The 23,542-nt window shown below is 38.0% G+C and overlaps 1 protein-coding gene across 1 annotated transcript in view; it reads right to left on the bottom strand.

Moving 5' to 3' along the window:
- eepd1 (endonuclease/exonuclease/phosphatase family domain containing 1) overlaps window positions 1–21,440 on the bottom strand; it is a 70,084-nt gene extending 48,644 nt beyond the window's left edge. Inside the window, exons 1-2 of the mRNA XM_055157106.1 lie at window positions 21,213–21,440; window positions 18,203–19,127 (exon numbers count right to left, since the gene is read on the bottom strand). Of these exons, the coding sequence (XP_055013081.1) occupies window positions 18,203–19,050 (848 nt within the window). The 5' untranslated portion in view covers window positions 19,051–19,127; window positions 21,213–21,440. The remainder of the gene's footprint in view (window positions 1–18,202; window positions 19,128–21,212) is intronic.
- Window positions 21,441–23,542: the final 2,102 nt, after the last annotated feature.

Raw genomic sequence — 23,542 nt, 5'->3', positions numbered from 1 at the left:
ACCGCACCGGACTATAAGGTGCATTAAACGAAACACAACAGTTCGATAAGTCAGTCAAACTTTATTTAACGCGTTCACAATAACTCTCAATTTTGTTCAATTGTATTACGGCATCCAGCGCGTCCACATCCCTCTCGTCATTATCCGAGTCAGTGTGGTTACTGTTCCCTGGCAGTTCAGTGATGATTCTGATCTTGGTGAAAGCTCGGACCACCGTTGATACTGATCCTTAGCCCACACATCCACGATCCATTGGCAGTCGCTCGGAGCTGTCTCCCTGTCTTGGTGAATGTTTGTTCTCCTTCTCTCATCCACTGCTCCCACGCAGCTCACACTTTCACTTTATAAAAACCTTGAGTTTAAAGTCGGCGTGTCTCTTGACAGGTGTATTTTGATATTAAAAGGAATCACAGTTTGTATTACTCCGCGATGCTCCTGACTACGGGAGCCGTAATGCTGCAAGTGGAGCGGCTTTGTAGTTTACTAAAGTCGTACTAAGGCTATGTTCAGACTGCAGGGCTTAACGCTCAATTCAGATTTTTGTGTAAAATCCAGTGTTTTTGCGAGGTCGTTCACATTTCCAATTAAATGTGACTTGTGTGTGAGCCCCTGTGTGAACGTTAAATGGCCCAAATGTGTCCTGCATCAGTGACACGGAGTTCATTAACAATTTTCACCTACTTCAGCGCAGAATAGTGACGTTTGTGGCTTGTTGATAACGTGTAGGTCGGATGAATGTGCCTTGGCTGTCCAGACTGAAGTCGCATGTCAAAAGATCAGATATGTATCGGTTTCAGGACCACATATCGAAGTGGCCTGGGTCGCATTTGAAAAAATCGGATCTGTGTCGTTCAGTCATTAAAAGATCAGATACAGGTCACATAGAAGCCCAAAAATCGGATTTGGGTCACTTCAGGCTGCAGTCTGAACGGAGCCTAAGACACCCGAATAAATTCTTATATAAGGCGCTCTGGATTATAAGGCGTGCAGTCGTTTTTTGATTAAATTAAAGGCTTTTAAGTGCACCCTATAGTGCGGAAAATACGGTAGTAGGCTTTTAACTGTACACTTTTAAGGAGACCTACTTGTGTGCGCATGTGTACAGAGATAACCACACTGTACTTGTTTTTATTAGAACATTGTTTATTAACTCCACCTGGTTGAACCTAATCCTGTAGCTGTCGCCTCTTTTCGTTTTGTTTGGCTCCGAGACTCGTCGTCACATTTATGGCTTTATAACATTTGCATAGGCCTATGTTTTGTTAATATGTCATGAAAAGCAAACACGCTTTTATCACTGGAGCTTCAAGTCTGACAAAAACAAACCCTCTAAACACTGCACAGTCTATTTAACTACTATTTTCTGAACTGGTAGCTTTGTTAGTTTAGCAAAGAGATTACATAAGGCTAAATGGAATGTGAAAAGGCTTGCACTTTGATGCCAGGATGCAAAACCAAACTTGAGAAAACAATTTGAGGACTGCTTGTTAAACTATAAGCGTAAAGTGACCAGATGTTCCTGTTTACCTGAGACAGTCCCAGTTTTGAGCCTTGTGTCCCCTGTCCCAGCAGATTTATTCAAAACCATTGAATTGTCCCAGTTTTATACAAGACTTATACTTACCTCGATACAAAGGCCATGATACGATACAGATCTCGATACAGTGGAGTAAAATAAACCAAATAACACTCTTGGCAATATAGCAAAAAAATAAATCTAGATATTTTTTTGTCATATTGTTAATATTTTCTTTTTTTTTTACATTTTAAGCATTGGAGACCATAGCTGTCAAAGTAAAGTTAACAACAACTAGTATGCTACGATGCACTTCCTGATTCCTGCAGCTGTGTTAGATGCAAAAATATCAAAATATCGATATATCGTATTGTTTAATGTGAGGATACAGTATCGATATCGTGGGCTGCTGTATCGACATATCACCAAGAGGATTTTTTTGGTATATTTTACTGAATTATTTTGTTACAGAGCTACAGTTTTGTTGCTTGTTTAGAGAAATGCGACACATTTGATATTTTCACTGTTTTGATGATTAAATGTGCACTTTCAGTTCGATACGATATATTTCAAATCGATTCGATGTGGTTCAATAAAAAATAATGGCTAAATGTGACACTAAAAGTCTTTGTTAAACCACTTCTTGTGCAAATTTCAGATGAAACGCGGTTTTGAAATTGAACGAGTTTCCTTCCTCTAAACAAGCAACAAAACTGTAGCTCTCTAACAAAATAATGAAGTAAAATAAACCAAATAATACTTTTGGCGATATATATACAGTATCATCACATTAAACAATACGATATATCAATATTTCGATATTTTTGCACACTGCTGACAGTAAAGAAAAGTATACACTGTCATTTGTTTAGGTAAAATACAGAAAAGCTGCTTAAAAATGACCAAAACCCAAAGAAAATGTGGTGATACTGTAAAAGTTATTGTAATTTTAAAAGTAAAGTCATCAATGCTACAGTATTTAAATTCCCCCCAGAATAAATAAATAAATAAATGAATAAATAAATACAAATTTTAAAGGGAGTTTTTTTCACTACAGCTCCAAAGTATCTTGAAAAACATGACTGTGCTTGCCTCTCCACAGACTTGGCTCCAAAATACCTTGAAAAATAAGATCATGCTTGCCTCTCCAAAAACCTAGCTCCAAAATACCTTGAAATAAAGCCGAGTGCATAACAACTGTCCATAATTACACACTCATTTCACAATTTTATTATTACCAACCAAACCGGGGATGTCCCAGTTTTTTATTTTGAAAATCTGCTCACCCTACATGAGCGATAACAGGCGTGCCAGCTTTCTGCAACTGTGAATTCTTGCAAAGTCTGATGAAGATAGAAAATACATAAACAAACGTCGCTAACCAAAATGCCATGACAACACAACACGGCTTCGTCAGAGTCAGCGACCCTAAACCCACAGGCCGATCTCCCAGGACGCTCTGTCTATTGCAGGCTTCCCCTCTGCGGTCGAGCAAATCTGCAGCGACTTTGAAAACATCGGCTTTCAAAACGTCACCATCTGAAACTTCCTCACACGCGAAACAAGTCAAACCACAACAGCGCACGTGTTTGTGTCCTGAGCGCGAGTGGGGAAAGTGTGACAAGTTACAAGTCAGGTCTGTGGAGAGGCAAGCACGATTAAACTAATAATGCATGTTTTTCAAGGTACTGTAGAGCTGTAGTGAAATAAATGCTTTTACTTTTTTTTTTTTTTTTTATTTTGGGGGGAAAATTTAAATACTGTAGCATTAATGACATGATTTTTACGAGAAAATATATATTTGGATGTATTAGTACTGTCAGTTTTCAATTAAAAAAAAAAAAAAAAAAAAAAAACTCTTGAAATTAATCACATTCTTGAAATACTCACTATTAATATAATAAAATTAAAATATGGCCCTAATATGTATATGTATAAAAAAAAAAAAAAAAAAAAAAATTAAATTAGAATTAGAAATATATATATATATATATATATATATATATATATATATATATTTTTTTTTTTTTAAAAATTTAAATGATAGCAATTACCAATTTAAAACAACACTGAATAATTTTTGAATGGGGAAAAGTCATCAAAACTTCGTAAAATACAGCAAGCTGAAATGCCTGAATTAAAAAAAAAAGCATTCATTACATAAACTATGTTACTATGCTGACCTGTCTGTCTCAGTGGCGATGTCATGGCTCTGGAATGTTGCACAGTACGGCTTTAATCTCATCGCATTCATCCAAATACTCACAATTTTAAATCTCGAAAAACTACTGGACATTTTACATAACGTGATGGAGTCATTTGCTCATTTCCATGGAGACAGACGGGTTTAATGCCAAACCGTAAAACATCTCAGGTAAAGCGACGTCTTCACGGAGAGCTGGCGGCGAACTTTCGAGCAGAAAAATGACAGATTGCAGCTTTAATTTACAGCATATCTAAACAAACGGGGAATAAGTATAGCTGTGTTGTCAGGGATATGATTGGCTGAAAGTCCCAAGGTACTTTAGTAGTTTTATTATTTATATTTAGAGCATTGTGTCCTGTTTAGTGGGTGTGTCTGGGCGGTGAGTACAATAGTTGTGGTTTTGTCATCGCTGTTTTGGTTTCGTGGCTGAAACATGCCGCGACCTGTCTAAAACGTCTTATGCCATGAGAACAGAAACGGGGCACAGTGTTTGTTTGGAGACATCACTAAGCTCTGGATCGTTTGGCAACAGGTTCAATTGTAAAAACACCACAAATGCAAATTGTAGCGTATCATTCCTCCTCCGCCGCCGCCGCTGCTGCTGCTGAGTCAGGCGCTGCTCCTGCCAACACAACTCAGTCTTTAGGGCAGGGACAAAAGTGGGAGAAATTATCGAGCGGTGGACAGTGTGGGCGTTATGATAAAAAAAGAATTAATCTACATATTTTTTCGTCATGTTGTTCTGTCACAATTTTTTATTTCATGCATAAGAGACCATAGCCGTCACAGTAAAGCTAACAACAACTCACATGCTACTGTGCACTTCCTGATTCTCTGAAAATAAAGAGCTGTATTACATGCAAAAATATCAAAATATCAATATATCGTATCGTTTAATGTGATGATACAGTATCAATATCGTGAGCTGCCTTATCGATATATCGGCAACAGTATTTTTTGGTATATTTGACTGAATTATTTTGTTACAGAGCTACAGTTTTGTTGCTTGTTTAGAGAAAGGAAACTTGTTTATGCGACACAATTGATACTTTCACTGTTTTGAAGATTAAAATGTTTGTGTTTCTTATGAACTTTGCACAAGAAATGGTTTAACAAAGACCTATGGAATCAATTTGAAATATATCATTTAGAATCAAAAGTGCACTGTATCAAATATGTATAGTATCATGGTCTGTGTGTCATGATATGTATCGTATCGGCAACTTCTTAATGATTCCCAGCCCTAGTACACAGTGGACATATTTTGACCTCAAGAGCTGTTTATACAATATATCTGATCAACTACAGTTCAGAAATGAAATAATTTAGACAAGAACTGAAAAGCCCAAAGCAGAACTTAAATTATAACAGATACTGGCTAATGACAAACTACTAATATAAGTTAACAAACTGCACATAGTACAGATTTAAAGTATGAGATTTAAACTTTACAGTTTGGTTATGACAGGTGGGGTTCTATAGCCAGTCTGGCGCTACCTAGTGCCTCCACTCAATTTAATTTCTCTCCAACGACGAGGTCAGGAATCAGAATACTCGCAAAAGCCCTGGAAGTGTGAGTTCGGGCACCAGCCAATCAGAAAAGAGCCATATATTCAGTGTTGGCAACGATTCCCGAGATTGAGGATATAAAGCCGGAAAAAGAGAAAGTTTGGTGAATTTCATCAAGGGGAAAGACGTTATTGCCCTTCTTCCAACGGGATTTGGAAAAAGCTTAATTTACCAGTTAGCCCTGTTAGTGGTGCATTACATACGTCACGACCAAACAGCAGCGATTGGTTAAATAAAAAAAGTACCCGCCTACCGTCGAGCGAACAAATCCTAATGCTGCGAGGTCAGATGGTTTCTACAAAGTGAAACTGGCTGATGAACCAGGCTAGGGGTTCTGATGGTCCTGCCCCAGAATATTTTTTTAGGGTGCCACCTCGTAGATCTGGCTGCAACTACAGATTCTTTGACGACTCAGACAATTCTTTTTTTCTATTTTCTTAACATATTGTGATGTCTGTGCTACTGTGTCCAAGTAATTTCCCTTATGGATCAATTAAGCATGTCTAAGTCTGTTGAACTCTGACACACATCTGAATTGTGATGACTGAATGCTAAAATATTTATGAATATGAAGTAGTTAGTTAACAAATTGCTCATAGTACAGATTTAAAGTATGAGATATAAACTTTATGGTTTGGTTATGACAGGTCAGGGTCTGAGGGTCCAATCCCAGAATATGTTTTTAGGGTACCACCTCGAACATTTGTCCCTAGATGCAACTAAAGATTCTTTGACTACTCAGACAATTGAAAAGAGTGTGTTCTGGCCCAATGAGGTTCATTTGGTTCTCTGGTACTGGGTTTTTTTTCAGACCAAGAGTTTGTTTTTATACCTGACGTTATCTATAAACCGGGATGAGGGGGCTTTTTTACTCTCACACACCTGGGATACTGTCCTGAGGAAGTCGGACTGCAGATGGCGCTGTCGTCCTGCCTCCACCAGTAGGAAGACAGCGACAAAACTTGTTTAAATCAGCTGAACGGACACGTCACAGCAACATCACGTGACTCTGAGGACGAGCGCAGTGAGCAGTCGGAACTGTCAGGTATGAAAACAAACTCTTTGTCTGAAAAAAGAACCTAATAACAGAGTGTGTTCTGTTTATGCTTCTGTTTTATACTGCCTCTTGGCCAAGCCGTCACTGTAAATGCGAAGGGGTTCTCAACTGACTTACCTGACAAAACATTGAATAAATAAATAAATAAAATGTTTCTATTGTATTGTATAATTTATTGTGATGTGTCAGCTGTGTGTAAGTAATTTCCCTTGTGGATCAGTAAAGTTTGTTTAAGTCTAAGTCTAAGTTTTTAACCACACAAAGGTTGAAATATGATGACTGATCACAAAAATCTGAAATTATTTTTGACATTTAGATTCTACAATGCCATTTTTGTAAAAAGTTGCTTAGATTCTAGCCCAGAAAACGACTCTGCTTATCAAAATACAATTAAGATTAAGATTATTTAGTTATTTGACTAATTGTTGCAGCCTTATCTATTTTCTACGATCACTTTTTAAAACCACGGCCACAGAAATGAGTCATTCCTTCAGCTTCCTCCGAGGCCAGAGCTTGTACAGAGAGGAAAAGAGTGTTATTGTGGTGAGTGAGTACAGTGACCAGCAGTAACCCCGTCTCAGCTGATTCCTCTTTCTCTCTCTCTCTGTCTGTCTGTGTCTCTGGGTTGGCTCTGCAGTAACCTGTGCTGAGAGGTCATTGAACTGCAGTAGCTCCTTATGTTGCCTGGAACTGCGCCAGCTCCGTGTCAACTCTCCCTCAGTGTTATTATGCTTCAAACAGCACAGCCCTGGGAATAAGGAAACACTCCACATTGGCTTCCCGCCCTGTTTAGGAGCGCGCTTCCAGAAATATGCACCGGGGCTTCCAAGGATTTTTCAAAGAGCTTTTTCCTTTTTTGCCTCGGTGGTTTAAACATTCCTAGTAGCTCAAGAGGGTGTCATGATAAATACAGAATGTTCACTTATTGTTCAATGTATGAGGGTGAAACAATGTTCTTACACACTCGATTTGCAGTAGCAGGCAGAGAAGGTGTAAAGAAGTGGGCTAAGGGAGTGTGACGTCGCCCATAGTGTTTGGCTCAGCATTTATAAGAGCAAATTTGGAGCCAGGTCCATATTATTTTTTATTTACCGTATTTTCCGGAATATAAATCACTTTTTTTCATGGTTTGGGTGCTCCTGCGACTTATACTTATACTTTACTTGTGTATCAGTTTTCTGCGCATGTCTCCTGCTGAAAAAGCCGCTGTCCTGCTGCAAGTAGTGAAATATGCAGCTGAAAAGGGTAATCGAGCAGCAGAAGGAAAGTTTGGAGTGAGCGAGAAACTTGAGAGGGACTGACAGAAAGCAGGAATGGAAAACACAGCTTCACGGAAACTAGAAGGGTGCACCATGAAACTCCTGGAAGTCACTGGATGGATCGAAAAAGCCTGGACTTCAGTGACAAGCGAAGTTGAGTGGAGTTGCTCAGAAGTGACACTGAGGATGAAGAATTCAATGGATTTAGTGATTTGGAGTGAGATCGTGAGTTTGGTAAACTTGTCCTGTTCTGTTGTTTATGCTATAGTTTTCTGAGGAACTGTTCATTTGTGACGTTAACAGTCTGTTGTTCTCTGTTCTATTGTTATGACTGTAACTTGCCTTTCAAGATGAAATGTCAGTTCCTGGTCTCTGATTTTATAAAATACATTTCCCCCCCAAAAGTGTGACTTATATATGTTTTTTCCTTCTTCATTACACATTTTTTGGTTGGTGCAACTTATACACTGGAGCGACTTATAGTCCAAAAAATATGGTATATTTATTTACTGACAAAACTGCAAAATTAAAACACAGAGGTGGGACCAAGTCTTTGTTTTTCCAATCTCAAGTAAGTCTCAAGTCTTTGACCTCAAGTCCGAGTCAAGTCCCAAGTCAAATAGAGGCAAGTCCAAGTCGAGTCTCGAGTCACTGGCCCAGAAGTCCAAGTCAAGTCCAAGTCGTCTGCTTTGAGCTTCAAGTCATTTCAAGTCTCAATACGCGATATATCGATACAGCAGCCCACGATATCGATACTGTATCATTAAATTAAACGATACAATATATTGCGTATTGAGTATTTTTTGTGTATTTTACTAAATTATTTTGTTACAGCGCTACAGTTTTGTTGTTTAGTGGAAGGAAACTCATTCACACAGCAAAAAGGTGAGTTAAAATGAAAATTAAGAACATTTGACTTTATCTGAGTCGACTCCACCAATGGAATAAGTGTTTTTCTAAATTCAAGCGCTGTGACAAAATAATTTAGTAAAATACACAAAAAATACTCAACACGCGATATATCGATACAGCAGCCCACGATATCGATACTGTATCATTACATTAAACGATACGATATATCGATATTTCAATATTTTTGCACACCCCTAATAATTAGACACAAACAGCACCGCGCATGTTTACAATATAATGAGACAAAATCAAATGTACTATGCAAAATAACATTGAAATAGACAATAGAGAGAAACAATGCTGACTGCAGGAGGTCAAGATTTACCAACAGGATTTAAGTAGGCAAATACAAGGTAGTGTGTGAAGGGACACAGTGTTCCTTCTGTGTGTCGGCCCATTTGAATGAACTCACAAACACACAGGTCTGGTTTAATAACAATAACTGAAAACAAATGAACTAAATTGCCAATTTTGTTTTTATGAGGTTTTGAGCTCAGAGGCCCTGTGCTCGAATTTCCCCCGTACAGATTTATGAAGCAGCTCTTGAGGTCTGAATATGTCCATTGTGTGTCGTCTACGTCTAATTACAAATAGGGGTGTGCAAAAATATTGAAATATCGATATACCGTATCGTTTAATGCAGGGCTCTCTACCCCCTTCCAAGTCGCTCGCCAAGGGATTTCTGAATCACACGCATTGTGCTGAATAAGTAAAATCTGATCAATTAAATGCCATTGTACATGTATCATTTTGATTCGTAACTTTGTGCACTAATAAATGGATAATGGTTTATATTTTATAGGCATCTAACTGTACCTCATCTAAGGCTCGCTCTGGCTCTTTCATATGCTCAGTTTCTTGTGTTTTGCATTTTCATTTTGTAAAAGTAGATCACTGGAGGAAAAAGGCTGGAGACCCCCGGGTTAATGTGATGATACAGTATCGATACATCACCAAGAGTATGTGGTAAATTTTTGTCAGAATAATTTTATTATCCCATATTTGCTAAATGCTTGTGTGATATTCTAGGCCTATGAGTTAACCATTTATGTACTACAATTCTTTGATTTATAATGTACCAATCACTTGTCACTTGTTGAATAACCTCTGTGTTTTTGACAACTGTGTGCAGTGTCCTATCGCTCTTGTGAACCTCGAGATGATTCCTCACATGAAGCCAACTCCCACTGTCACACATGCAAGAGTTATGATGGTGTCTGACCTAAGGCACCTCCTGATTGTTAATCATGTTTTATGTGTTTATACTATGCATAGCTGCATCAGTTTCTTATTATGTCTTGGCTGTTTCCCCTTCCCCTTGAGAATTATCATTCTGTAACTAGGGCCTCCTAATGAAATAAAAAGAGGAGAACGGCCTTGAGTCATCAGAACGTGTGGAGACTGTTGGTTTTGATGCCCACTCTCTGCCCGTTCTCCTCGCGAGTAAAACTGAATTAATCTCTTGTCTTTCTTCTTGTTTATAATGTTTAGATAAACCTAACAATTTTAATATTATTTTGTTACAGAGCTACAGTTTTGTTGCTTGTTCAGAGGAAGGAAACTTGTTTATGCGACATGATGATTAAAATGTTTGTGTTTCATATGAACTTTGCACAAGAAGTGGTTTAACAAAGACTTTTAGTATCACAGTTATGATTTAACCTTTATTTTTTATTGAACTGTATTGAATCAATTTGAAATATATCACATCAAATCGAAAGCGGACTGTACCCAGCCGCAATTGCAAACTGTTTTAGTGTTGGATAATCAGGAAGTGCCTGTTAGAAAGCAACCAAAGTTTAACTATAAAGCACCTTCCACAGACAAGGAAATTACAAAGAGCTTCACAACAAGAAGTTAAAACACGTGATCACAAAAGCCCATACAAGTGTTGAAAACGCATGATATTGTTGATTTAAGCCTCCTCAAAGTCATGTATAAAGCAAAGAGCAAAGTATTACCTGTAAATATTCAAAGACTGTTTGAGATGAGAACAAGCCATGACAATTTTTATTTTTATTTCTCATGATATCGTGTCTTCTTTATTACAACACTAGAAACATCAATACATCCACAATCAGTGTTGGGGAGTAACAGATTACATGTACCGGAGTTACGTAATCAGAGTACAAATTATGAGTAACTGTATTCAGTTACAGTTACTGTTTCAGTGAGTGGTAATTGGATTACAGTTACTTTGTTGAAATAAATGGATTACACAGCGGTATTTTCCTGTTTTCATATTTTGGGCTAAACCAGGACTAAAACAAGGACTAAACCAGGACTAAAACCAGGACTAAATCAGGACTAAACCAGGATTAAAATCAGGACTAAAACCAGAACTAAACCAAGACAAAAAAACAGGACTAAACCAGGACTAAAATCAGGACTACATCAGGACTAAAACCAGAACTAAACCAGAACTAAACCAGGACTAAACCAAGACTAAAACCAGGTCTAAAACCACAACTAAACCAGGACTAAAACCAGGACTAAACCAGGACTAAACCAAGACTAAAATCAGGACTAAAACCAGAACTAAACCAGGACTAAAACCAGGACAAAACCAGGACTAAAACCAGAACTAAACCAGGACTAAACCAAGACAAAAAAACACGACCAAATCAGGACTAAACCAGGACTAAACCAGGACTAAAACCAGAACTAAAACCAGGACAATATCAAGTAATCCAAAGTATTCAGATTATGTTACTCAGTTTAAGTAATTTAATGGATTCCGTTACAAACTACATTTTGGGGTATGTAATCTGTAATCTGTAGGGGAATACATTTTAACAGTAACCTTCCCAACACTGTCCATCAGTCAGGAGAAATAACACAGACTTTCCAAAGTAAGCCCACTTTTTTTGGAGTCTGGCAGATTTTAAAGATCAGTGGCCATCATTGAAGCATAGTTATAGATTTGTTCAAGAACTTTTGTCCTCAGAGTGCAAAGTGATTTGATCCTTAGCAGTGATTCAGCCATGACAATTTAAAAGGAAGCAACATGTTTAAAAAACCCAGATTCAGAACCAAGGTTATGGAGCGAAGCGTCAATGGAACAGTCTTGACAAAGATATAAAAGTAAAGTAAATAAAGTTGTTGTGCATAATAGTGAAGATTTCTGTTTGCGATTGATGAATAATTGTGCCTGACCTGAAATGTACTAACTTGAAATGTTTTAAAGTAACAATCAGTGTTGATGTTTTGTCTGGAAAAGGGAAAAGCGGGCAGATAACATAAGATTATTCTTCTTTCTGCTCCTTTTCATTTATTTCTTGTATGTTTGATGTGACACTGTTGCTGTCTTTTTATACTTTATGAATGAAATAAATAAACAAATAAATAAATAAATATGGCATAAGAAAATACTGCTGCTTAAGACGCTCGATCACATAAAAATCAATGCAATCAGAGCCAGAAGTTGCAAAAAACGCTAATAAACTCATTGCGGTGGATAATTAGAAAGTTCAGAACACACGCACTAATTGCAGCAGTGGTTAATTTCTCTGTCTGTAAAAAAAAATATGAAATTGTAAATGAATGTGTACGTTTGTTTATGTCCAGGTCGCATGTGGAGCCTCGTGCCTCCTGTTCCCTCAGACAATCAGCCCATAATGTGTCCATTAGGCCTGGGAACACAGGAAGTGCACTGGGCCTTTATGGAGGTGATGGAGGTCCAGGACATGTGGTTATGGCGACAAATCTTATCAAAGCTCGCAGCAGAACAGCACAGAGACCAGAGCCGCAGAGAGAGACGAGGATTTCACAAGCTCGACAAGACTTTCTCTTCTTTTTGACACCAGTCTCTTGTTATTTGTTATTATTTTATTGTGATAAACCAGGACTAAACCAGGATTAAACCAGGACCTAATCGAGTCTACATCATCAGGGTGAAACTGAGCTCAGACCAGGGCAAGTGTGAACGCACTCAAAGACCCCGGCAGTGTTAGCTCAGAGTACACAATCATATGATGTCTGCACTGGTCGTTGCTGTTTTTATGAGAGAGAGAATGTCCCGTAGTGCCCTTTAATTCAATTTTGTTATGTAAGAAGAAACCGGAGCAAAAAAATATTCAAGTAAAAGTAAAAGTATCACTGGAAAAAAAACATTTAAGTAAAAGTATGAGAGTAGCTGTTTAAAAATATACTTAAAGAGTAAAAAGCAAAAGTAAGTCACGCAGATTTAGATTTAAACAGTGATTTTGATAAACATTTTGTGCAGAATTTTGTCCAAAAGAAACCAAAGGATTTTTTTCCCAATAAAAATAAACCCTGTCTTTTCTCGGGGTTTGTAAAAATATTGAAATACTGTATTGTTTAATGTGATGATACAGTATCGATATCGTGGGCTGCTGTATCGATATATATCGTCAAGAGTATTTTTTGGTGTATTTTACTAAATGTTTTTGTTACAGCTACAGTTGTTGTTGCTTGTTCAGAGGAAGGAAACTCGTTTATGCGACACATTTGACATTTTCACTGTTTTGAAGATTAAAATGTTTGTGTTTCATATGAACTTTGCACAAGAAGTGATTTAACAAAGACTTTTTAGTAGCATGTCCATGATTTAGCCTTTATTTTATTGAACTGTATCAAATCGAGTTGAAATATATCGTATTGAACTGAAAGTGCACTGTATCAAGATATGTACCGTATTGTTGCGTATGTATCGAAGTATGTATAGTATCAGCAACTTCTTAGTGATACCCAACCCTAGTCTTTTCAGCAGGTATCAAACTATAACAAAACTAGGGCTGGATATCATTAAGAAGTTGCCGATACGATACACACCTCGATACAGTGCACTTTTGATTCAATACGATATATTTCAAAACAATTTGATACGGTTCACTAAAAAATCAAGGCTAAATCATGGCTGTGAAACTAAAAGTCGTTGTTAAACCACTTCTTGTGCAAAGTTCACCTGAAAACACAAACATTTTAATCATCAAAACTGAAAATGTCAAATGTGTCGCATAAACGAGTTTCCTTCCTCTAAACCAGGACTGTCAAACTCAAAATCACAGAGGCCAAAATTAAAAACTGGGACTAAGCCGTGGACCAAACTAAATATTTATTGAAAAATTTCAACAACATCTGCATGTTTTCTCTTCTTTCGAGATATGTAATGTTAAATCTTTTCTTATTAAAATAAATGTTTAATAATAGTTTTGCTTAAACATTGAATCCAGAACAAGCATAAGTATAAAATAATAACAAAATTTTAAATAAATAATGTCTTTATAGTCTATTTGTAGCCGGTGGGCAGCTCTAATATAGATTTGACATGATCTCGCGGGCCAAATATAATTATATCGTGACCCAAATTTGGTCCCCAGGCCTGAGTTTGACATGTCTACTCTAAACAAACATCAAAACTGTAGCGCTGTAACAAAATAATGTAGCAAAATATACCAAAAAATACTCTTGGTGATATATCGATACAGCAGCCCATGATATCGATACTGTATCATCACATTAAACGATACGATATATTGATATTTCTACATTTTTGCACACCGTAAAACAAAACACACTTTTATTTTTCAGTCCTGTTCAAAAATGTAGTAGAGTAGAAAGTCTAGATAAATATTCACAAATGTAGTACACGACTTTTTACTACTTTTGCTGTGTTACATGCCTTTAACACCTCCTTGTAACGCTTCCTAAACCTACACATATCTTTTTTTTTTACCTAATAAAGACTAAACATTTTATACATTTCCAAAAAGCTGAAACCAGGATAAGTGTGAAAAAAGTGTAGAACTGTAATAGGCAAGGCAAGGCAAGTTTATTTGTATAGCACAATTCGTACACAAAGTAATTCAAAGTGCTTTACAGAATAAGAAATACTGTAATATAGATTTTATTGCTGTAGCCTATTTTAATCTACGTTTTGACTCAATTTCAATTACATGCTTTAATTTACTCGTAAAAACTCACCAAAACCAGAATGAAATCAAAGCTAAGTCTGGACTTATTGAGGACTGAACCACACTTTTGTTTCTATGAGACCAGTCCATGCCCCATAGTGCCCTTTAATGCCCTTTAGTGCCCTTGTAATGCTCCCTACGCCCTTTAAACACGCCCTGGTAAAACATGAGCCGAAACAATCCACAACCAGCACACAAACATGGCCGCTCTCGCCGACATCCTCTCGTGCCAAAAGGGACTCGCCCATGTGAGAACCACCTATCCTGAACTGAACTGGGACAGGACGAACACGCAGGTCGTCATCTGATCTAAGTCAATATTATGTCAGAAATAGAAGTCTGTTGTCTTAAGGGCAACGCTGTAAAAACTCACATCGAGCCGAGTTAACTTTCTTATCTGATGTAACCTTAAGTAAAATTATCTACCACCGGAATAAGACTGTTTGTAGTTATAATATGAAAATACGTCTTGCTACACTTAAAGGTGCTCCGTCAAATGCTTTTCTACAGCGGAGATGTTATTGCTTTGTCTGGTATTAAACCTTTCTATCTTCATGGAGACCAATCCAGACCAAGTTACAGGTCAGATCTGTGTAGAGGCGACCCCGCTCACAGTCAGAATGTCTGTTTTTCTACGGATTTTTGAGCTATAAAACCACCTGTGATTGAATTAATGTAACGTAGAGCTGCAAAACTTTAGAGTGCAGGAGTGTTACTTGTATATAACAGAGATTGTGCAGAATAGGTGGGTTTCACGTGACGTCACAGGGCTACGTTTGTCAGCGCGCAAAATCAGATGGAGGGCAGGAAGTGAACTGACTGGAGGAAAATGCCGATTGTGTATTGTGATCGTGTTGTGTAGTTTACGGCTGTGCCAATCGTTCTAACCGAGAGAAGGAAAAGCGATTTTTTTAGAGTACCGAATATAGTCGTCCACAAAGGTCAGAAATGGGAAAAGCCGACAGAACAACGCCGTAAAAAGTGGATTACAAACCTGTTTGCGGTCGGGAGGAGCAGAATTCTTTAATGCTTGTGTCTGCAGTGACCACGTCGTCAAAGGTTTGTTACAAAGATACTTTTTTTTTGTGGTTTACCTAAACATAAACGAATCATTAACGACTAACAGCTAACGACGTTTGTTGACATTAAATAGTTCAGATAGAGGTCACTGCCGATACACTGCAGTTTTTCCCATAACTCTATACACATAAAATAAGAGAAACACTCACCCCGGCGAAGACCAAACCATAATCATCATTTAGTCGTTTTGCACCAAGGTTGACGATCCATCCACTGACAAAAAAAGTTATAAGCCTCCAAACTTTTGTTCGCCTTCATCTGTTGTCTGGTGTAGAACGATGTCTGAAGAGCTAAATAGTTCGTGATATACTCTGCCTCGACTGTCGGCAAATCTTTTACTTCGGTTGAAAATTCTCTCATTTTCAATAAGATGGGGTCACGTCCAATATATTTGTCGACTAACTGCTCGTACTTTTGCTTTGCTACTGGCTCTAAATCCTTACAATAAGAACTCTTTTCCATATCTATGTTCTCCAGAGCCGTGTTTGTCGTGTTTGTCTTCACTTCCTGCCCTCCACCTGAAATTTGCGCATCATCGTGATCACATGACTGAAACCCTCCTATTGTCCTTTTGGTGCTCTTCAGTGTTAGCCAGTCTGGCGCCACCTAGTGCCTCTGCTCAAGTTTTCAAAATATCGCAATAAATATCGTACCGTGAGATTTGGATATTGCTACGTCCCTATTCCACAGTACGGCTTTAAACAGCTCTACCTCACATTTACAGAATTTCAGATGGATTTATAGCTCAAAAATACCTAGAAAAACAGGCGTTCTGACTGTGCGGGGTCGCCTCTCCACAGATCTGACCTGTAGCTTGATCTGGTTTGGTCTCCATGAAGATAGAAGGTTTAGTACCAAACTGTGAAACATTCCAGATAAACCAATAACATCGCCATGGAAAAAAACATTTCATGGACCCTCCACCAGAAAAAGATACACAATGCACTTTTAACTTGCGTAAATTTTGCTTTTTGCGGTGAACAACACGAGTCTTTGTTCTCCAGCTCATCTCATCGTCTCAGACTCCTCAAGAACTGCACTGTGCTTCTGTTCAAATAAAGATATTGAATTAATCTTAGACTCATTTACAGACAGAAGCGTGTGATGTTATTACAGATTAACCTCCTTCACAGTAACTTATTTCATTGTTATTTATGGATGTTTGGTTTTCTGTGCTAAAGGGGAACTCAGAACAGAAGACTACAGTGCTGTACGCTTGTTTTTCTGTTTTTTTCTTCATATTGTGTAAGGTTAAAGGTCCTGTATTACACAAAATGAACTCTTGTGAGCTTTAAACCGTGTTATAATGTTGTTACCTCATAAAAAACAGACCTGGAGTTGTGTTTTGTTTCGTTTACATGTTTGAGTAATGCTTTATTATTAGTCTGTTGACATCTCTGCAGATCAAAATGGTCTGTTTTTAGTCTGGAAGAAGAACTCAGCTTAAATATTTGTGCGATTGAAAAACAAAACACAACACGAAACAACAATGACAAACCAACATTATAACATAGATCAGAAAATAGCGTAATATGGGCCCTTTAAAGCCAGAGAGTTTGTCCTAGTTACTAAAAAAGGCTTGTCCAAGAATCAAGAGTCAGTGTGATCGACTAAAGTTTCAAGAAGTTTTCCACTTGATATGAAAAGTTAAACAAAGACTGTGCTGGAGTTGATGCTCTCTAAGGAAATATTTGTGAACTTTTTGGTTGGGGGTCCGTCACCTGCTTGTTTCTATGGATATGTTGTTGTTGTGTCTGGAAAGTTCCACAATAGTGATGTAACAATAACCAAAATATCGTGATATCGTATCGTCAAAAGTCTCACAATAATATCGTGGACTGTCACAATATATCAAATTATAAGTTCCTTTGCATAAATACATTGTTTTATAGTAGGAACGGCTAATAAACATCGGGAACTACATATCCCATGATTCATTTCAGCTGGTGTAACGATATCCAAGTCGATATGGTTTTGAGGCTCAAGAGTTTACTTTTTTAACTAGGACTAAACCAGGACTAAACCAGGACTAAACCAGGACTGAACCAGAACTGAACCAGAACTGAACCAGGATTAAACCAGGACTAAACCAGGACTAAACCAAAACTGAACCAAAGCTGAACCTGGACTGACCCAGAACCGAACCAGAACTGAACCAGGATTAAACCAGGTCTAAACCAGAATTAAATCAGGAATTAAACCAGGACTAAACTAGCACTGAACTAGGACTAAATCAGGACTAAACCAAAACTGAACCAGAGCTGAACCCGGACTGATCCAGGACTAAACTAGGACTAAACCAGAGCTGAACTAGGACTGAACCAGGTCGGAGCGGAGTTTTGCGCCGGTCACCTGACAGTCTACACGGGTGCACCTCCGGCATTTCACCGCTGCTGATATCGCGGTGATTTTAGCGAATTTGTATGAAGAAACCGAAAAACCCACCACTTCAATCCAGGTTAAAAAAGCATTGTAACCCGCTTTACTCACATTTGTACTGAGTAAAATATTAAAATTTCTTCCCTGTAATGCCTTATATTACTGCGTTACAGCAAAAAGCAACGCATTACAGTAATTTGTTACTTTTATAACACTCTCAACACTGTTTAGGACTTCAAATCGACGAACAACTTGACTTTCCCCCCCTTTACGCCCCTTTGTACTCACCCGTTCTCCAGCAGGGTCATACACACCACCTCCCTGACCCCGGGGTTGTTGGCTTTGTCGTTGGAGCAGCCCTGGAGACTCCACGTGGCCAGACGCACCACGGGCTTCCCCTCCCTCACCCCGGACGGAGGCTCCACTTTGGGCCTGAACGACGGGATCTGCGTGGGGCCCCCCGGCGGCAGGTCCAGATCGTCGCTCTTCAGGCTGAAAGAGGTCGGACTGGGCTGAGACTTGGTGGTGAACGTGAGCCCGCCGTTCGTGTTCGTGGACGCCGCTCTGGATCGCTGGACGTAAATCTGAAAACGAATTTTATCCAGTAGCGAGCTGTTGATGTGGTTCACCCTCACGAGATCTTCAATCGTTCTGAAAGGTCCGTTCTCCGTTCGGAAAGCGACAATGTTCTTCGCGATTTTCTCCGTGATACCTTTGATACTCATAAGCTGCGCTGGCGTAGCTGTGTTAATATTGATCCCGTTAGACGATTGACAGTCAAAATCTTTCCGAATCGAAGACGGCGAATGTTGCGAAGAACTTGTCCGGCTAGAAACGCAAATTTCCAGTTTTATAGCTTCGAGTTTGGTAGCGCCGACCCCGCTGACCAAAGCCAAGTCTTCCACCTTCTTAAACCCGCCTATACAGTCCCGGTACTCTACGATATTTTGCGCCACGATGCGGTTGACTCCGGGTAAAGTCATAAGCTCCTCCTCGGTGGCTGTGTTGATGTTGAGGCGTTCCTGGTTCACCATGATGTTGCTGAAGTTGCAGGCGGCGCTGTATTTGCGTTTGCCCGAGCTGAAGTCCGTGGGGTCCCTGGGGATGGAGCGGTGGCAGCCCAGACTCCCACCCATGGCGTAAGAAGTGTCAGGAGGAAACTATGGTGCAAGAGGAGGAGGAGGAGGAAGAGCTGGTGGTTATAGGAAGCAAGCTGCAAAAGAAAGAAAGAAACATAAAGAGATACAGAGTGGGAGAGACATTAGGTTTTCTTCTAGGGTCCATCGCCTGCTTGTTTCTATGGATTTGTCATTGCTTTGCCTGGAATATTTCAAAGTATGACATTAAACAGATCTACTTTACTTCTTTTTTTTTTCAATTAGAGGTGGTTTTAAAGCTCAAAAATACCCCCCAAAACCCATTCTGACTGTGAGTGGGGTCGCCTCTCCTCAGATCTGACCTGTAACTTGGTCTGGTTTGGTCTCCATGAAGATAGAAAGGTTTAATGCCATACTTAAGTTTAATCCTGTGAAACTTTCCGGACAAAGCATTTTCATTTCCATGAAGAAAAGCTTTTGATGGACCCTCCACCAGAAAAGTTACACAATGCATCTTTTAAGTACTGAGATAATACAATAAAATACATAAAAAATTAAAAAGATACCACCATTAACTAGCCTGAATTCACTTTGTGGAAACCATCTGACCTGGCAGCATTAGAATTCGTTCGCTCGACAGTAGGCGAGTACTTTTTTATTTAACCAATCGCTGCTATTTGATCGTGATGTATGTAATGCCCCAAATCCCGTAAGAAGAAGGGCAATAACGTCTTTCCCCTTGATAAAATTCACCAAACATTCTCTTTATTCTGGCTTTAAATCCTCGATCTCGGGAATCGTTGCCAAAACAGAATGTATGTCTTCATCTACATCCATCTCGACAGCTTTGTTTACTATTGTGTTGTACCACAAAAGAGACCCAAAAGGGACCTAGTGCCTCCGCTCAATTTCATTTCTCTCCAGCGACTAGTTCAGGAATCAGAATACACTAGATGGTTTGCAAAAACCCGGACGTGTGAGTTTGGGCACCAGCCAATAAGTGAAGAGTCATACATTCTGTGTTGGCAACGATTCACGAGATCGAGGATTTAAAGCCAGAACAAAGAGAATGTTTGGTGAATTTCATCAAGGGGAAAGACGTTATTGCCCTTCTTCCTGCGGGATTTGGGAAAAGCTTAATATACCAGTTATCCCCGTTAGCGGTGCATTACACACGTCACGACCAAATAGCAGCGATTGGTTAAATAAAAAAGTACCCGCCTACCATCAAGCGAACAAATCCTAATGCTGCGAGGTCAGACGGTTTCCACAAAGTGAAACCGTCTGATGAATCAGGCTTTTAAGTACTGTGATGTTACAAATCAAAAATAAAAAGACACCACCATAAACAACAGAAGTATGAAATGCATATCAAAGTCTATTTTTACATTTTAATGCATGCCCTTATTTATTATTTTATCACAGTTTAGCCTAAATTATTATTCTTTGCTTAATGTTGCTCCATATCAGCGGAGCAAGTGACAAAAATCTTATTCTGATTCTGAATTTTTGTTATGGTCGATGATTTTATTTCCTAATAAATGTAACGTTAGATAACAGATGTCGTGAACGCAGAAATAAAAATATAAAAAATAACGTTTAAGATGAAGAATAATTAATACAGTCCTAGTATTTTGACAATTACCTCTAACAACAACAACATATTTGTACCTCTACTTCTTCCTGTCAGATATTTTCAATCTAACAAAGTTCAAGATTAGACTGATAACTCACCTCGTCTCCCTGACACTTAATACGAGCTAATCAGGTTATCACGGCGTTTTATTGCAGTTTTCATGCAGCATTTGTATTGTGTTATCTGTGTATTTGTTGACTTTTATGTGAGGCACTTTGGGCTTAAATGTGCTATTTAAATAAACTTTTATTGAACTTCTAGAATCAGCATGGTCAAATAAATGGAATTATTACAAAAAAATTAACATAGTAAACATTTAGGTAATAACGTGACAGTGTCTAGTCCAGCTCTGTAGAAAATTATATTAATCTATAATCATTAGAGCAGGATTTATTTTGGATATTCTATTATTTTTATGTCAGTATCCGTATGACAAAGATAAGATAAATGACTTTAGTTTAATCGTGACATCTAAAATCTTACGCAGTTTGTTTACGTGCACAAATAATCCAACTTGGAACATTGTCTTCCGTGCATCTTGTTAAAATCTTCGGAACATACGCACCAGTCACGCTACATGCCGCTGGTCCGGAGCCGCTCCGGAGCTGCTCCAGGCGCGCTCTCTCCCCGGGGTTAAAGCTCTGACACGTCCCGCTGCAGATGGATACGGGCTCCCGGGGTGTCGCGTCACTTCGTCCCCGGACAGAGTGTCTCCTCGCTGGGCACAGGTCGGCCTCCGCACACGCGCTCATCTGATCTGACAGCCACACGGCCCCGCGCGCGTCGTACACCCGCACTCACGCGTCAAGCCGCCGCGCGTCAACCGGAAACACCGAGAGCAGCCGGCACGGGACTACAAAATAAAAGCATCTGTAAAACCGTGGAGTATTATTATAATTATTTTACACGAAAATGGAACTATTATTATTACTGTATTTACTGTTGGTAATGAGGCAGAGTGGGCTAATTTATAAATGTGCTTTGGGGCACGTGGACGACGTAATGTGATGTGTTTGAAAAAAAAAAAAAAAAAAAGAATTCATAATAAAAATAAATAAATTAAATAAAAAATAAAGAAAGAAAAAAAGAAAAGTAAAGCAAAATAAAGTAAAAAAAAAAAAAGTAAAATAAAGTAAAATAAAATTAAATAAAGTAAAAAAGTAAAATAAAATAAAAAGTAAATAAAAAATAAAGTAAAAAATAAAATAAAGTAAAATAAAATAAAGTAAAGTAACATAAAATAAAGTAAAATAAAATAAAGTAAAGTAAAATAAAGTAAATCAACATAAAACAAGGTAAAATAACATAACGTAAAGTAAAATAACATAACATAAAGTAAAGTAGTGTAGTAGTGGAAATGTAATATTAATTACTTTTAAAATAGTTGTGGTGCAACAGGCCACAGCAGCAGCTTCATACAATTTAATAGCCTGACTTACAGAGTAAATTTTTATGTTATAAGTTTTTTTGGTTTTTTTAAATGTATGAGTTTATGTAGCAATATCCGTCAATATAAATCAATATCGAGCAATGCCAGGAGTAAACATTTCAATACAAATTTAAAGCAGAGTGCACAAGATAAATCAATTTTTAAGAAGACATAAAGGTGCACTGCGTAACTTTTCACCAGGGTCCACCAGCTGCTTGTTTCCATGAAGATTGTCTTAAATATTCCACAGTAGAGCATTAATATACCTGAAAAAGCAGGTGGTGACAGATCAATAGGTCAATTAACTCATCACTCGTAGTAAGAACGTAGGTTTTTCAAGGTACTTTTGAGCAATGATCGAAAACACACGTGAAATGAAATAAATACAAGAAGGACACATTTAATGCCGCACTGTGGAGCATTTCAGGTAAAGTATAACATCTCCATGGAAGTAATCACCCAGCAGAAGTTGCACAATGCACCTTTAAAGTTTAAAAGGGTCAGCAGAGTTTATTTTGGTCGACAACTAAACGCACAACAGGCAGCTTTACACTTCCGGTGGTGTGTCAGTCGAAAGGGGGCGTGTCCTGTCCTAAATTATCCAAAAACCTTTAAATTTACATAACCAAAGAAATAGGAAAACATGTAAAAATAAATAAATACAAATGTTTTTCCTCAGAGTTTTTATGGTTGTAGCTTTGACGTTACAAAAATTTAACAGGACTGAAGAAGGAATCGTAATTTCGTCATAAATTTGGAATAGAATTTCTCTGCTTCTGCCAAAACCCTTTACATTTTACATAACCAATAAAGAGGAAAACATGTAAAAATAAATAAATACAAACATTTTTAGGTTTTTATGGTTGCAGCTTTTCCATTACATGAAGTTAATAGGTCTAATGAGAGTCTTGTAATTCCGTCATATGTTTTTAATGTGATTTCTCTGCTTCTGTACTCTGAAGAATACTTCTAGTCTAATGTATATAGTTACAGAATACTGAATGTATTTTGTAACATATTCCCATACATGGTCCAATCTCATTACTGTATTCTGAATAGTGACAATACTTTTACCTCGAGTTGCATTTAAATTATAGTGTAAAAATGTAATAAAAGATTAAAAACAGCTTTATGTTTTTGTTCGTTAAGCATTTCCTGTCACTACTGGAGAAGGGAAAATCACACATGGACTCACCACAAGAGCTGTGTTGATTTTTTCCACACTGATCAGATACTATAATGTTTTCCTTTGAATTTAGAAAAGTAACTCTATTCTGAATAACGTCAAATGGAAAAGTAACTGTGCCAGAATATAATGACTCGGAATTAGTACTAAAAATATGTATTCTCTGTACATGTATTCTGTTACTTCCCAACACTGTAAGATCATATCAAACATGTAAACCTATGATGACATGTAGCAGCTACATCTGAGTGACAAGGCTTTTCAGTTCATATAAAGCTGA

The sequence above is a fragment of the Boleophthalmus pectinirostris genome, unplaced genomic scaffold (genome assembly GCF_026225935.1).
Source record: "Boleophthalmus pectinirostris isolate CB_2022bp ecotype Guang Dong unplaced genomic scaffold, ASM2622593v1 HiC_scaffold_21, whole genome shotgun sequence".
Classification (NCBI taxonomy): Eukaryota; Metazoa; Chordata; class Actinopteri; order Gobiiformes; family Gobiidae; genus Boleophthalmus; species Boleophthalmus pectinirostris.
This window is presented reverse-complemented; position numbering and strand designations above follow the sequence as displayed.